At 43.0% G+C, this 17452-nt stretch overlaps 1 protein-coding gene across 2 annotated transcripts in view; it reads left to right on the top strand.

Moving 5' to 3' along the window:
• LOC134488915 (regulator of G-protein signaling 4-like) overlaps nucleotides 1-9761 on the top strand; it is a 257964-nt gene extending 248203 nt beyond the window's left edge. The window contains exons 5-7 of one of the 2 annotated variants that reach the window (XM_063291269.1): nucleotides 2918-2979; nucleotides 4305-4471; nucleotides 7521-9761. In XM_063291269.1, coding sequence (XP_063147339.1) covers nucleotides 2918-2979; nucleotides 4305-4471; nucleotides 7521-7712 — 421 coding nt within the window. In that variant the 3' untranslated portion in view covers nucleotides 7713-9761. The remainder of the gene's footprint in view (nucleotides 1-2917; nucleotides 2980-4304; nucleotides 4472-7520) is intronic. The other variant, XM_063291270.1, reaches the window with a different exon arrangement.
• Nucleotides 9762-17452: the final 7691 nt, after the last annotated feature.

The raw sequence follows: 17452 nt of genomic DNA, 5'->3' as shown, positions 1-17452 counted from the left end.
AACCTCAAAAAAACCAAGATTATGTCAACCAGCTTGATTGATAACTGGCAAATAGAGGGAGAAAATGTAGAAGCAGTGAAAGACTTTGTATTTCTAGGTGCGAAGATTACTGCAGATGCTGACTGCAGTCAGGAAATCAGAAGACGCTTAATCCTTGGGAGAAGAGCAATGACCAATGTTGATAAAATAGTTAAGAGCAGAGACATCACACTGACAACAAAGGTCCGCATAGTTAAAGCAATGGTGTTCCCCATAGTAACATATGGCTGCGAGAGCTGGACCATAAGGAAGGCTGAGAGAAGGAAGATCGATGCTTTTGAACTGTGGTGTTGGAGGAAAATTCTGAGAGTGCCTTGGACTGCCAGAAGATCAAACCAGTCCATCCTCCAGGAAAGCAAGCCAGACTGCTCACTTGAGGGAATGATATTAAAGGCAGAACTGAAATACTTTGGCCACATAATGAGAAGACAGGACACCCTGGAGGAGATGCTGATGCTAGGGAGAGTGGAAGGCAAAAGGAAGAGGGGCCGACCAAGGGCAAGGTGGATGGATGATATTCTAGAGGTGACAGACTCATCCCTGGGGAGCTGGGGGTGTTGACGACCGACAGGAAGCTCTGGCGTGGGCTGGTCCATGAAGTCACGAAGAGTCGGAAGTGAATGAACGAATAAACAACAACGTGTGTGTGTGTATGAGAGAAAGAGAGAGAGAGAGAGGAAGGAAGGGAGGGAGGGAGGGAGGGAGGGAGGGAGGGAGGGAGGAAGGATTGGGTGCCAGTATCAGGCAGCCTTCTCCACTTTGCTACCATCCAGATTGTGGGACTAAAGCTCCCATCATCCCCAGCCACAGGTGAGCCAATGGAAGCCTTGTAGCACCAGATTTACAGCAAATCTGAGGGCTGGAAAGAAGAGGACAGGTCCTTATTCGGGCAGCAGCTATAGCAAAGACAGAAGGGCCCAGCAACCTATTGTATCAAGGGGCGTGCACATTTTAAATTCTTTCTCTTTATTGCTAAGGGCTGTAGGGGACTAGAGACAGGGTTTTGCTGAAGTAGTGGCATCACCAGAGGGAATAGTTATGGGATTCTACCTGATTTTCCTGTTTGGAGAGATTTGGCCAGAAATTCTTCTACAGCTACTTCAAAGTTTGCAATTGGTTTTCTGGGTCATGATTTTTGGGGTCTTAAGGGCCACAAAAAGGAGAACTTGTGGGCTGCACCTGATCCATGGATTGCCTCTTTTGGTGTCAAGAATAACCTGGATGTTTGGCTGCAGAACAACCAGTTAGGGTGCTGAGAAGGTCTGTGGGTTGGATGATTAGGTTAATACAGCGTTTCTCAACCTTGGCAACTTGAAGATGTGGGGACCAGATTTCTGGGAGTTGGTGCCCACATCTTCAAGCTGCCAAGGTTGAGAAACACCAGGTTGATATGATTGGCGCATGAAGTATTTCGGAAACAGAAAGTGAAAGCAAAAGCTCTGCATATCCAACAAACTGCTAATGGTGGTAAGAGGAAAAAGGAGGAGGAAAAGATCTAGGATTGGAAAGAGGCTGAAAGAACTTGCTAGAGTTGAAGCTAGGGAAAATGCAGTCCTTCTCCTGGAGGTGAATGGCTTTGGGGAGAACTTCATTCACCTTCTGCTTTGACTCTGAGTGGAACTGAGTGGAAGATCAGGGGGACCTATTCACAGTCACTCATGCCCTGGTCACTTCCCAATTAGACTACTACAATGCGCTCTATATGGGGCTGCCCTTGAAGAGTATCCAGAAACTTCAGCTGGTGCAAAATGCAGCAGCGCAAGCAGTTATGTGTGTTTCTGGTAGAACACATGTTACATCTCTGCTTCGCGAGCTGCATTGGTTACCAGTTTGTTTCCAGGTCCTGTTCAAGGTGCTGTTCTTGACCTTTAAAGCCCTTCATGCCATGGGGCTGGGCTATTTGAGGGACCCCTTCTCCCTGATTTCATCCTACCAGATCCAGCAGAGAGGGCATGTTATGGGCTCCATCATCTAGGGAGCTACATTTGGTGGGCCCTAGGTGGTGGGCCTTTTCTGCTGTGCACCGCCCCCCCACCCCCTGTGGAATCTTCCCCCCTCTGAGGTGAGGTTGGCCTCATCGCTGCTGAGCTCATCACTGGTGAGCAGAGGTCCCTCAAGACCTGGTTATGCCAACAGGCCTGGGGACCTCAGGGGACGAGTGAAGTATCGAGATGGCTCCTTTATTTTTAACATTCCTTTATCGTATTATTCTTTGTTTTAGTTTGTTTTTTTTTACATATTTTAATGTTGTTATTGATTGTTTTTAGCTCTTGTGTATGCCACCCAGAGTTGCTTGTTTGTGGGATGGGCAGCTGTATAAATTAGAAAAACAAACAAACAAATAAATAAACTTACCTTAATGTGGAAAAAAACAGCGGGAAAACGCGATTCTGAAACTGAAGGAAAACAGCTGGAGTTTTGAGCACTCAAAGAAAAATGCTCCATTTTGTTGATGCGATTTACTGTAACTGGACATCCTTGGACATCCTTGCCAATCTGTTGCATGTGATTGATTGATTATGTGCCATCAAGCTGGTGTTGACTCTTAGCAACCACATACAGCAGGTCGATTTTCTCCATGAAGATCTGGAGAACCTGGTCCTTCAGGTCTTCTGACTGTGCACTAATTTCCACTGTAACTGAGTCCAACGTCCTTGTTGCTGGTCATCCTCTTCTTCTTTCCTTTTAACTTCCCCAGCATCAGAGTCTTCTCCAAAGAACTGGGTCTTCACATAATGTATCCAAAGAGTAACTCCATGTTACTCTTACATTATTTGCAGCACAGACTAATAGGATAACTCTTATTAACATTCTTTGGGAAAGACCTCCCATATGTTGCATCTGTTCTCCAGTGTCTCATCTGTGTTCTCTTCTTCAGGCCAACTCCTGAGGAAGCCCAAGAATGGGCAGAATCTTTGGAAAAGTTGCTACTACACCCATGTAAGTGTACATACATGGTTCATCAACCTTTTTAAGGGATTGTTTGGGACATGGTTTACAGACTTCCAGGTGTCTTTTTCACAGAATGTGTGTGAAAATTAGATGGTTAGTCGTCCTGAGAACATGTGTAAAAATTAGATCCTGAGAACTTTTGCCTGTTCCAGATTATTTCTTGGCACCAACCCAGCCTACTTAATAATAATAATAATTAATGCTGATTCCAGAATTCCAACTGGCAGAGAGCATAGGCAAATACGTAAATCAAAGGCATTTTCATAAAAACTGACCTGTCTCTGCCAAATGAATTAAGTCCTGTTTTCCTCAGAATAGTCCTGTGGGACATGGAGAAAAGTCCAAATTAATAGAAGAACAGTCCAGCATACAGCAGAGGAGGAAGTGGTTGCTTCAGCAGTGCTGGACTCCAGTCAGGTAGCTTATTGGCAGGGTTCCCACCCCCACTCTCTCCTGGCATCCTCTTTGGACCAAGATTCCGAGAAGACTTGCCCCCCAGAAACAGAACTGATGGATAACAGACACATTGCTTGATGAATTCCTTGTTGCCTGCTGAACCATTATCTGGACATGGGGTGATCTTTAGTTCTCCAGGATCTGCAGACCATCTTGATGGGTCTGGAAGAGAGGAATGAAATCATTTAGGGCTCTGGTTCCTATAACATAAAGTTGGGACTTCCTTGAGCAGGACATGTCTTGGCTATGATTTAGGAGTTGCTGAAAATGCCCTCTCTCTTCCCGTTGACACTCGTATATAGTAGAGCTAGAAGATCTTCCTTCTCAGGGTTGATCTGTAGCTCCCATCATTCCCATCCAAGAGTGCTGTTGGCTGTGGATGAAGATCATTGTAGTCCAACATAACTAGTGAGGTTGACAAAAGCTGTTACAGCTAATGGCTATCCCTACACACTTGTTTCTCTTTTATTTTTTTTCCCCATCTGCTGGTTTAGTGTTATCGTATAAAGCCACAAACCACACAAGTTCTCTGTAATCCAAAATCATAACCCTTATTGGAAAAAATAGAGCATAAAAATCTATATAAAGAGGCTCGTTATTAAATATAGTTCTCTCATTCTCTTCATATTAGGTAGGTATTCCAAGGGCAGCATCTGCTGATCATCATCCAGAGGACAACATATAATTTTCAACAATTATATGGAATCAGACATTTAGGTAGCAATCCACTGTGCATATCCCTAGAGTACACTGTAGTAATTGATAAATTCCAGATGGAATTATCTGAATTTCTAAAGATTTTCTGTAAAGAAGGAAGATTTCAATAGATTGTTTTGGTCTGTTCATCTCCGCATTAGATGGTCGGGCCACCTTTCATGCTTTCTTGAAATCCGAATTCAGTGAAGAGAACCTGGACTTCTGGATGGCATGTGAAGATTATCGAAAGCTCCGGGGGTGTGACAAACTCCAAGATAGTGCAAAAAAAATTTATGACCAATATATCACCATCCAAGCTCCAAAAGAGGTAGGGGAGTATTAAAGTTTCTTTTGAATTTATAGATTCATTTATGAAATGGAATGGATTTGTTAGAGAAAACCATTATTCCATGTTCTGCTTTGTATTTTTTCTCCTTACATTATCAATATGTGTGTGCGCACGCACATGCACACACACAAGCACATAGGTATTACCACACTTACAGGCATCTTAAGATGTTTGTATGCATCGTTGTAACAGATTTTTTTTCCTTATGTATTTACTAATCCAGACAAATGGGTGTCTCTGCATCAGGCCAAATACCACACAAAACAAAACCGATGTGGTCATACTGGTGGCTGATCACATAAAATTTGCGTTTTTGTAGTGTTTTATCAAGACCCATGTGTACTTTGGAAAGCTAGAGAGGAAGAGATGCCAATGAAATGAAAGATGCAAAATTATATGTGCTTCACAGTGGTATGATGGCGGAGGTGAATGCACTTCCTGGGTTGTTTTTCTGAACCAAACTGATAGCTCCGAGGCTCTGGTGATAACTCTGCTATTGTTTTCAAGAGATTAGCAAAGAGAAAGTCAGAGAATGAAGTTAATAATCAAACAAGGCTGGATAATTGTTTTGTCTTGTTCTAGTTTTCCTACCTTGCTAGCAGTTCAAATTATCTGGACCCTTTTTAGTCAGGGTAAAGGACCAGGATTGGCACTGGTTGCTCTCTTAGATGACCTTTGTTGAGACCTGGATGAGGATGGTTGTGAGTGGTCTAATTGGACCTCTCAAGGCTTGATGATATCAACCATAGTATTGAAGTCTGCAGATGTTGGGGATAGGAGTTGTTGTTTTGTAAAACTTCTGCTCCTTCCGCAGTGGACAGTTCTAGTCTGATGGTGGGGGAGGAAAGGTCAGTGTGGTGGGCCCTGATATGTGGGGTGCTGCAGGGTTTGGTCACCTTTCCCCTGCTCTTTAACCTCTATATGAAGCCTCTGGGAGAGGTCATCTGACAGTTCAGAGTTTGGTATCATTGATACGTTGACGATAGCCAGTTGTACATCATCAATATGTTGATGATACCCAGGCACGAGGGCCACATCAATGTCCTTTCCCAATAACTGGAGGTCATCAGGGTCCGGATGGGGGAGAACAGACTGGAGCTGAACCTCAGTAAGTCAAGACTTGCTATGGATACATGGGGGTTCTCTGCCACCACCGGAGTTGTTTCTTGATGAGCAAGCACTACCTATTAGGGAGCAGGCTCATCACTTGGCGACCCACTTGACTCATGGCGTGTGCTGGAATAGAAGGTGGAAACCATAGCCAGAGGGGCCTTTGCCCAGTTTCAGCTGGTGCACCAGTTGCAATCCTACTTGGGGTAACAGGACCTAGCTACAGTAACTCATGCCCTTGACACCACCCAGTTGGACTACTCTAATGTGCTCTACTTGGAGCTGCCCATAAACACTCCTTGGAAATTACAAGTTGTCCAAAATGCAGCAGCCCACATCGTTTCTGGCTCTTTGGGATCATATAACACTGATTTTGCAGTTCCTTGATTGGTTGCTAGTTGGTTTCTGGGTATAATTTAAGGTGCTGGTTTTAACCTATAAAGCCCTTTATGACTCAGTGCCCTGATATCTGCAGGACCAGCTACTCCAGCCAGTACCAGCCCGATCAATTAGATCAAACAGGGACAAACTGTTGTTGATCCCATATTTTGGGGAGCTTTGGCAGGCTGAAGGGAGAAGACGTTGCTTTTTGGTGTCACTGTGGTAGAGATCAAGCTAGCCCGCTCACTGATGTTTCGGAAGCTACTAAAGACTTGTTTTGGTGAGCCTTCCTGCGATCATGCTATCTTTAACTCCTATATTTATTAATTGCATTTTTATGTTTGGCTGGTATCGTTTTTATGGTAGTTTGTACAATGGATGTTTTAACTGGCTTTTATTCTGTGAAAACTGCCAAGAGTCTTTTGATTGCAAAAGGATAGTAGTGTATAAAATAAATGCCTACATACTGTACATATATACAGAACATACATACCTAAACGGCAACATTTTTTGTTTGTTTGTTTGCTTTTTTGCAAGATGGCTTGCATGCTAAAGATTGCGTTTGAGCTGGCTGAAGTGTCTTGGGGGCTAAACTCTCTCTCTCCACCACCCATCAGCCATGTCATTCTAGTGGAGGTTTACCGGTCTTCTGGAACAGAGGCAAAGGTCTGGGGTGGCCTTAGAGAGACCACCTCTATCATTTTGTTTTTGTGTTTCACCTCCTATGGGAACCTCATCCATGAGCAACCAAATGTTGCTGTAGGTATGAATCTAATGCAAAAGGCCAGCACAGGACCCTATCATTGCCCTTGACCTTCTGTTGCTCAGCTAACCTCAAGACTATGTGAAGCTGAAGGCTGCAGGCCATCTGCCTCTCTCGGACTGGTGACTGCGGGACATTTGTGGGGAATGCCTCAGATAGTCTCTTTTTGACTGAAACCTGCAGCAGGAGGCATAGAAAGACTTGGCTCATACCTTGCCCTGAGCCTACAATGTGCTTTGTTTGGTTTGGGCTTAGTGAGTTATGTAAACCCATCCCGTTGTGTTTTATTCAACCAACCACAAGCATATAAATCATTGTAGGGTAATGAGCAAATCCAGCCAGTTGTTAACTAAACACGATATGGTAGAGGCAGTTTTGCCCTCTTTATATGTATGCTCTTGGTTCTTCAGATTTTATGTTTCTTTGAGGAACCATGAAAATCTACTGAACCTGTTGAGAAACAACTAAGGATGTCTATACACTGTGCACTAATTTCATTCCGCCATCAGTTCTCTGGATAAACTGTATCTTCAGCCAGATGCGACTAAAAGGAGGGAGGTCCGCTTACGTGCTGTCTTTGTCAACACCTGTTCTGGATCGGCATTTGTTTACTAACAGCCTACAGCCACGTGGCCAAGTTTCCAACTTTGGAACTCACAGCATGATTTTTTTTTCTGCTGCTACAAATAAGAATTCTTGGTGTGTGAGGCACTGCACAAATGACAGTTGCAGCCGCTTTGTATCTTGTAGATAAACATTTTCATCTCATTGCAGGTGAACCTGGATTCCCAAACCAGAGATGTCACCAATCGGAACATTTTGCTGCCCACCCGGTCTTGCTTCGACCAGGCCCAGAAGAGGATCTTTGGGCTGATGGAGAAAGACTCCTATCCTAGATTCCTCCGTTCTCTTGTCTATCAAGATGTGGCACAGCCTGATGGACAGCAGCCGAATGGCCCCTTGTAAACCTGCCGTATTGGTCCTTCCTCTTCTTTTGAAGCCAGCCTAGCAAAGAAGAAACCCTGGAAATTGCTTTGCTGTTTAGGATGTTGACAAGCCAAGGGATGTTTGGGAGACATGGACTGCTATGGTCCCATTCTGTTGAGATGGCGGACCTGTCCCATTCATAAACATTACAGTGGATAAAAGAGATGGTGGAAAGATGGACTCTTGCTCATTTGGCATGGACAGGTGGCTTTTCTGGACTTCAGTAAAATATTAGAATTTTAGAATGACAGGCAGAATTGTGCATATTTTGTTTATATCAAAACATACGGAAACAACTTTATGTCAGGGCAGATAAAGCTGGCTGTTGCCTGCACTGCTTCTGGCATACGGTAGTGTTGTCCAGATTGGAAAATGAAATAGCTGGTGGCCTGGTGTATTTATAAGTCTGTTTCAGCTTTGTCTCCTCTGATGGGCAGAAGTTCTGCAAGGCCTTAAGCAGAGAAGAGCATTTCCCACCCCCTTTTGTGGGAAATATTTGGGATTGAAGTTGGGACTTTCATGTCTTCACAAGTGCAAGCTCTGCCTCTGCCCTAAAATCCCTCCCCAAGTTCATACTGTGCCCACGTGGAATTTGGGACAGTGCCTGGCATTTTGGTTCCCTGAGACTCAACCATTCTTCAAGAAGGAATTGTAGGAATGTTGTAGGGATTCGGTTCAAGATCCGTTTTCAAATTTCCAAGTGAATAGAAGCCGGAACCATGACTCTGTAGCTGTCAAGCCCCACATACTGTAGCTGGGCAAGACCAAAGAATTAAACAAAATTCAGTAATGTCTCTTCATCGTTTGGGGTAAACGCAGAATCTGAGAAACTGTATAAGGGGTTTTCCAGCTTCATTTATAATCTTTTAATTATGCCAAAGTCTCCTTGAATAGTTCGAGATGCTTTTTCCCAGACTTCTCCCCAACTGCATTGAGTTGCCGATCATGAGGTAAGCTTTCTACCAATTCACCCATTGATCTCTTCCACTGCTTTCCCAGCCTTCCACAATCTCTCACAGTGGCCTGGGGACTCCCTGGTCAGTCTTTCTGTGCGCACTCAGGCCTCAGAAGCCTCTTGAAGCACTAAAGGGAACAAAAAGGATGGAGGTCTTCCAGTATGTGGGCCTAACTATCTTGCAGAAGATCTAAGATTGTTGCTCTCTGCTTTTGAGGTTCCTCAGGTCGGGCTCTCTTCTTCTCTTGCAAGATGAGCTGCACTTGCTGGTCCACACCAATTCACGCCTCATTTCTCCTGTCCGATAAAGATGGATAGTGTTCTGCTACCACAGCTAAGCAGAAGAAACACTTTCCTTGCTAATCTGTGCATGAGGAATGACTGCAGCAACAGCTGTAACAGCAGTAGTGTTTCCACTCTGAAAGCCCTGCCTTCGAGTAGCATCCAATTTGTAAGAACTGCTGAGGATTCAATCTAGTTCTTTAGCTGGATTCAGTTCTCACCCTGACGCATACACTCAGACACAGTAATTGGCAAGCAGGCTAAAGCCTTTGGGGTTGGCCAAACTTCGTAGAACGGCTGGAAGCTGGAAGCTGAGCCAACTGGAGCAGGATCAGCAAGGATTGTAATGATGGACCTCTTCCTTTGGTAGAGAATTGGACTAAATGGCCTTTAAAAATACCTTCCAACTCAGTGGTAACATTCGCTTTGGCTTCAAGACCAAGATGCCAGTTTACTCAAGTGAGCTCAGAGATGGCTGGTAGAAAATGCCATGGAGGGCTTAGAAGGGCATGCCAATCAGGAAGCCTGGTGAACCTGCCATCTCTTAAATAATCACTGGACAGCACAGGAAATACTGGCGCTCTCCAGATACAACTGAATCCAGTGCCACCTTGTGATTCAGTTAAATAAAGGCCAGCCCAGTCTGAGTTTGAGCATGGCCCTGCACAGTCCACGTCCAGCTTTGCAGCGAACTCAGGTACAAAGTAAACTCTGCTAAGGTTTAGTTTTGCAAAAGTGGTAGGCTTTTAAAAATGTCACTTGCCGCTGTGCTTATTAAAATACTTACTTTATTGGGAGCATCCTTACTCAGAAAACCACTAGGTGGTGATGGGTGTCTTCTGATTTTGCTTTGAACCATGGATGGCCTTTCCAAATCTGCCTTCCAGATATATTAAACAGCAACTCCAATCATTCCCAGGGGCTGATGGCTTTTGAAGTGGCAATTCTTCTGGAGTGTGTTGATGGACTGAAATAATTTTTTAAGACTTCCTCACTCTTAAGAGTCTCCAGGTGGTCCATAAGCCACAACAGCAACAAGCCTAGCAGAAGCATAGTGAGCTGATAATTACGATACGATAGTATAATTGACAATTACTGATTTGGCATTGGTAACTCCCCCACCAGTCATGTGGTGGTTGGCCAGTGGCTGCTTCCTGCAGGGCGAATGATGTTTGTGCTTGGCCATGCATCTCTACAGATTTACCTGGGACACTTTTTTCAGGGTCTCTGCATATACGTTGCCTCACTGAGTGTTTCATTTTACCTCAGAAACACAGTGGTTGCCTGTAAATTTACAAGTGTGAAGGCACTTATTTGTAAATGGACATACATTGGGACATGATACTACAGCCTGCAGCAAAAACTGAACAAGCGACTGGAGGGAAGTCAGGGAACGATTTAGCCTGTACACTTAGAAGCCTCCTATAAAAATGATATCCTGGATTATATGGGAACCTCATCCCCAATTTTTCATTCCAGACCAGGTATTTTCACTGAGCAGCTAGGAGATTGTAGATCCCAATCTTGACATCCCCCAACTGGAACTGGGTTTGAGGCCAACAATACAGTAGTCCTCACTTAACTACTGCCCTTTTTAGCAACCATTTGAAGTTACAACAGCATGAGAAAAGTACCTTTACGACCAGTCCTCACACTTACAACAATCGCAGTGTCCCTGCAGTCATGTGATCAAGACTGAGGCACTTCACAACAGGTGGGCATTTACAATTGTCACAGCATCTTGCGGTCACCTGACAGCCATTTGTGAACTTCACAGCCAAGGAACTCCATTGACTCCAATGGAGGGGCTGGCAGTAAGTCACAAGTTGCAGTCATGTGATGTCTCACTTAGCGTCTGCGGTGGAAGTGAAGTCATAAGTCGATCACAGTAACATGATGTCTTGCTTAGCGATGGAGTTGCCGGTCCTAATTGTGGTCATTAAGCAAGGACTACCTGTAACTCCATTTAGGCTGAGAGTAACCCATGCAAAATATATAGAAGAAGACTTTTGAACTTGGCTTTTTCAGGTTCAGCATTTACATTCCACGATGCTGGCTGCATTCACACAACTACCAAGCTGCCTTAGTTTTAAGCCTGGTTTACTGACTGACCCATTTGCCTGGATTTGCACAACTCAGAGAATCATAAACTAATCACTCTGAGTCACACAATATGTTGTTCCAAAATGTGGCCTAAGTTCATCTCACGCTAAGCTGCAATATTAGTTTTGGTTAGGCTTATTCTGCAAATGAGAGTCAGCAAATGAACCATGATATGGTTTAGAGCAGTAAACATCAGGGAAACCCAACCTGGAATTAGTCCAACAAGCCACAAGTATTCAGTGTGTTGCAGGACCCTAATGCTAAAGAGGATCCCACATGGAACCTGGGACCCACACGTATGGATGAATTCCCTCCTTTTTGAACAATATCTCAGCAACGTTTGCAGTGCTTCCTGTTTGTTCGGTTGTCCCTACACAAAAACAGAAGCCCATGATGTTCAATGAGTTTTGAACAGAGAGGGTAGAGAAGGGTGAAATGTCCTTTGTATATTTTATGCCCGCCTTGGAAGTGAGAACAAAGTAGGAGCAGTACAGCTGCTGTTGTATCCCACATCACTTTCCTGAAGGCTTAATAATTACGAAGTAGCCCTTAGTTTGGATTTGAATGATATGTGGACTGTGATTAGGGCAAGCTAATCAAACCCAAGCCATAATTACACGTTATAATTGCAGCACTCTGCTTTGACCTTGGCCTTTTTCCAGGTTTCATGCCAAGCCTTGCCACAATATAGCTTAGGACAGCAACTGAATTAGCTCAGCTGTCTGTGAGACTGAATCCGGCTTATTCAACAAACTAGTTAGAACAATGATTTAGCATCAAAAATGAAAATAGCTATTGGCTTAAGGAGTGGGGGTTTCCATCAGTTCAAGAGAGTGCTTCATAGCGCTTGAAGTGAAGTGCATAAAAGTTTGGGGAAAGTCCTGGGGTCTTACACAGTCAACTTCATCCAGGACTCTGACCCTTTCCCCATTCCTATAAATAAATTAATACAAACCCAGTGATTTCATAGCCCGTGGAAACATCTACAAACTTCTTGCTGAGTCCAAATGCTTTTGAATAGTTAGCTTTAGAAATATATATAATTTGAATAATTGTACTTATTTTTTTTCTCCTGCTTTTGGCATCAGGAATGTATAATTTGAATAATAATAGTCATTTTGGGTACAAATGTTTTAGTGTTTTCCTTTCTTTAAGTAAGTCCTAACTTCCTTGCTTGGCCCATTATGTCTCGCAGAGTCTGCTGTGCTCAGTCATAATAGCGAAAGGCCTTTCGCTTCATGCTGATTAAAACTTAGTCAGGGCAATAATAGTCTTGCAAAGAAAATAATACAGTGGGAATTTTGGGTGGGCAGAGTCTCTGTGGAGTTCTGGAGCCTACAACTTTTGAGGAGAACTGTTTTGCATCAAAGTAAGTTTAAAAGGGAAAGAAAAAACTTTTTCTAAAGAGAAATGTTCGTTCTTCAAATGGAAATCCATCAATTAAAAATGTTGAAATATGCCTATCTATTAATCAACCCTAGGCACTGCTGCTGGGATGATGCTCCTGATAACTTATTCTGACTGTAACTCTATTTTTTGTATTTGTTTTTGTATTTAACTCTATATTATTTGACAGTGTTCCTGTATAGGACTCTATGGTTCATTATGATTTATTTAATTAAGTGCATTTTCTGGAATTGCACAATGCATGGAAACATATACTAATCACTCTGGCTAGGTTCAAGTTCAGGCTATTGTGGGGATGCTTTTGTGAGGAAATGATGCCAATTTGTTTATTTCCCAAGAGTTAAAATTATGCATGCAGGTCCATGTAAAGACTTCAGAAAGTGTCACATCAAAGTGGTGGTAGTTAGAAGTGACTGTACCTGGGCTAAAAAAATAGCTTCAGCAAGGTAGTCTTTGGAGTTGAAGAAGTTAACTCTGCCCTTATGAAAAAGTCAGTTCTCCTCTGCCATTGTCAGTCCTACCAGGTAGGAAACATGACCAGATGTGCTACTTCTGCTTTATTGTAAGGCTACATTAACATTAATTGGGACGCGGTGGCGCTGCGGGTTAAACCGCTGAGCTGCTGAGCTTGCCGATCGGAAGGTCGGCGGTTCGAATCTGTGTGACGGGGTGAGCTCCCGTTGCTAGTCCCAGCTCCTGCCAACCTAGCAGTTTGAAAACATGCAAATGTGAGTAGATTAATAGGTACCGCTTCGGCAGGCAGGTAACGGCGTTCCGTGTAGTCATGCCGGCCACATGACCACGGAACTGTCTATGGACAAACGCCGGCTCTTCAGCTTTGAAACGGAGATGAGCACCGCCCCCTAGAGTCGGACACAACTGGACTTAATGTCAAGGGAAACCTTTACCTTTACCTTACATTAACAGAAACTTGCAAGTCTGAAAGTACAAATCTCCCACCGCCTCTTTTTACAGCCTGATCAATTAGGTCAGATCCCTCCTAAGTTTCTTTCTCTGACCGTTAAGTCGCTGTGGCCTCCTCCCTCTTTTATCTGATCATTCCCTAAGCGGCATCTCTTTCCCTTGTCCCTCAAGGTCATTCTCACATACCATTACAGCCATAGACACTCACAAAGTATCCATAATGGAGCAAGAAATTGAGATATCTGGAGGTTCTGCAGGACCATGGACAGCAACAAAGCCATTCAGACATTGCTCCAGCAGCTGTGGTTTTGTGCGCTTGTATAAGATGTTGTTTGGTCTTCAGTCCCTGTTGAAATTTACTTTCTTCAGTGAAAACCTACACATCTATGAACTTCCTAAAGGAGAATAATTGCAGAGCAGGTTTTTTTCTTCCCCTATTTTGAGACTTGGACAAACCAACTTTTTATCCCAGTCCATGTGATCTGAGCACTATTCCTTGCCAAAGGGAGGGCCTTCCTATCTCTGCAGCTGCAGTGGCTCACTGAAGTGTTTGCATAAACTGAATAGCAAGCAATTGTGTATTTGTTTCCTCACAGTAGACCTGGACATGATGGAGGTGTGTGTCTGCTCTCCTCTGTGACTCTTATGGTGTAGCTTTCAGCAACGAAAGGATTACAGTACTACTTGATCATGACCAGTGATTACTCAAAATTTAGTCAATATACAGTATATCGACTAAATAAATAAATAAAAGCTCCTCGAGACAATTACGCAACTTGGTGCTCAATAGATATTTTTCAAGCGCCATCACACCTAGACTCCATGTCCATTGTAGTCCAACTATCTGGGCAGCATCAGGTGGAATGTTCTGCATTGTTCCCCTGGGGAATGATCTTGAGATGATCAATACATACAGACAAGTATGGCTTTCTCGATCTTGGCTTAGCCTGTTGTGTGAACCTAGCCCATTGTGTTTGTGAATCATGGTTTAGATCTTAATATGTGAACTCCATCAACTGATGCTTATTGAGCAAAGCAGGATTAAAGAAATCATGACTTAGCACACTGTGTGATTGCAACCTCTGTGCAAAGATAAGGTCAGCACAGAGAGCCACATGTGCCCTCAATTTCATCTCCCAGGTCTCCATAGCTAATATGTGGACATGATGAGTTAGCCCAAAGAAAGTATTGCACCTCCTACTGCTCCATGATTGGGTGGAGCAGTTCAAGAAGATGTGGATTTATCTTCAAAGTATATGTGTGTGCATCCATGCATGTTTGTGTAAGAGAGGAGGCAGAAAGGAAACAATGAGGGGGAAGTGATGAATGTCTTTTTCTTCTGCATTTTAAAACTTCAGAGAGAAAAAGAGAGGCACTGTAACCATTTCCTAATTTTTTTCATCATCATCTCAGTTTGAGGAAGAAGAGAAGAATAATTTTCTGAAACCAGTGAGAGATGTTATTTCCTTTTGCTTTGGATAGTTTTGCAATCTTTTTTTTTTCCTCTTGCACAAATGATGAGTTTTGCACATCTTTCTTTTCCACGAAACTTACCTTCTACTGTTTTTTTAAGTATACTAATCCGATACCATGTAAGGTCAGCTTTCCTGCTCAACTGCTCCACAACCTCTTCGAATATAAACTTGGGTGTAAGCCACAATGGTTTCCATCAGCTCTGCTTAATCATCATTCCCATTTGATAAATAAATGCCTTCTTAGGAAAACCTTTAAGGAATGGGCATTTTGGATCTTTAGCAAGATTTTAACCCACTTCTTTTCTATTATTTTAAGAGGTCTTTACTGGGTGTGGACTGTTTTAAATTTTAAAATATTTTTAGAGTAAGATCATTCTAAGCCCTTTTTATGGGTACTCAATCTTTGATACACGTAACCTTTGATAGGTGGTAGAAGACATTCCTTTAATTTTATAAAATATTTAAGAAGAAGTTGGAAGTAGAACTGTTATTCTGCTACTTGAGTGAAAATGCTTCTCTCCCCACTTCCATAAATTAAGGTCCACAATACCTACATCTAGACAAGTTTACTTTGGCATTTTAGTTAGGAAGTTCCACAGTCATCTCATCAGAGAAGAGAAATTGCTTGGGTAGGTGTTGGTCATCACCCTTAAAGCCCTACATGGCACGGGGCCAGGCTATCTGAGGGACCGTCTCATCCCCATTACATCGGCCCGTCCCACCTGGTCATGCAGAGAGGGCATGCATTTTATATTTTTACCTTCTATTTGTATTTATATTTAATGTATTACTTATACGTTGCATTGAATTTTAAATTTTATTTTTATTGTAAACCATCCAGAGTCCCTTCTTGTGGGGGAGACAGGCAGTGATAGAAATTTCATAAATAAATAAATGCCCTGACAAGGTCAACATTTTGAGATCAAAAGTCAGAAGGCTGAAACAATAGTTTCCAACTTGAATGGTTTTAGAAAGGCGCTTGGACAAATTTAGAAAGAAAGATAATGCTATCAGTGCCTATGAACCACAGTGGACTACAGGTCGTCCTCACTTAACGGCTGCCACAAAAAAGGTCATAAAATCAAGTCAGATTCGCTTAATGACCACTTTGCCTAGCAACCAAAATTCCAGTCCCAATTGTGGTCATTAAGTGAGGACTACCTGTGTCTAATACCTCTAGGATCAGAGACTGTATACTTCTCAGTACTGTTTGCATTGTTTGCAGTACTTGTTTGTGAGCCTTCCTGAAGCATCAAGTTAGTCTTTATAGGAGCCAGAAACACTAGTATAAACTAGGTGACCTTTGATCTGATCCACTCAGGCGCTTATGTTCTTAGGTTGTTCCTGTACCTCCTCCTACCACTAAAGATCCAGATGTCCCTTTAGTCAGTAACGAAATATAAATAAGTACAAAAGGCTATTATCCAAGGAATGACAATAATGCATTGACTATTACTTCCAGTCATAATAAGGGGGCTGGGGAATCAGATAAGGAAGATGTTCCGAGTTCTGGGGATTGTCCCTTTTTTAATCAGTGGTCTGCTGGAAAAGACCATGAATCTTTACAGCATTAGTACAGAATGTTTTCCAGCATGGAGTATCTTTTCTTAAAAGTGCATTTCTACTCATTTTCTGCTTGTATTTGCACAACATGCTCAGAACAGTACACAACGGTGATTGTATACTTTTACCACTCTTACCACTGGGTGAGGGTGATCAAAATGCCTTATCCAAGCCTCACATCAGTGATTGAACATTTGAATCTATGCTTCCCAGCCTATAATATGGCCACCTCACTGATTATGAAGACTGTCAGCTTTCCCAGGTAGACCAGAGAGGAAACACGACCAGATGAGCTAATTCTACTTTATTCTAAAGCTACATTAACAGAATTTTCCAAGTTTCAGAGTTCAAATCTCCTGTTGTCTCCTTTACAGCCCGAGAAACAAGAGAGGGTCCCTCCTGAGCCTCTTTCTCCACCCATTATGCAGCTGCAGGCTATGCCGTCTCTTATCTGACCGTTTCCTAGGCAGCATCTCTTCACCCCGTCCCCCAAGGTCTTTCCCACATACCATTACAAAGACACAGACAAACTGGGAGAGTGTAAAGAAGAATGATAAAGTAAGGGGCTTTAGAGACTAAATCGTAAGAATGGCTAAGGGAACTGGGTATGTTTAGGCTGAAGATGAAAAAGATAAGGGGAGGCATTTCCAATACTTGAAGGGTTGACTCAGGGAAGGGGGTGTGGATTTAATCTCCATAGCTCCCAAGAGTAGGACAATAACACAATGTGTGGAAGTTTTACAGAGAGAGATCAAAACTTGAAATAAGGAGGAATCTCCTGACCCTGAGAGGCATTAAACAGTGGAACAGTCTGCCTCCTGGAGTTATGGGGGCTCCATCACACAAGGCTTTCAAGCAAAGATTGGACAATCATTTGTCTGGGACAATATTAAGATTCCTGCAAAGGGTTGGGCTGGAAGACCTCCATGGTCCCTTCTAGCCTTATGATTCTATGACTGTATGATTCTACGTATTCTGAGAAAATATCTCCGTTCCCCACTCTCTTGTTT

The sequence above is a fragment of the Candoia aspera genome, chromosome 2 (assembly GCF_035149785.1).
Source record: "Candoia aspera isolate rCanAsp1 chromosome 2, rCanAsp1.hap2, whole genome shotgun sequence".
NCBI classification, from domain to species: Eukaryota; Metazoa; Chordata; class Lepidosauria; order Squamata; family Boidae; genus Candoia; species Candoia aspera.
Note: the sequence above shows the minus strand (reverse complement) of the source record. Positions and strands in the feature narration are given on the sequence as shown.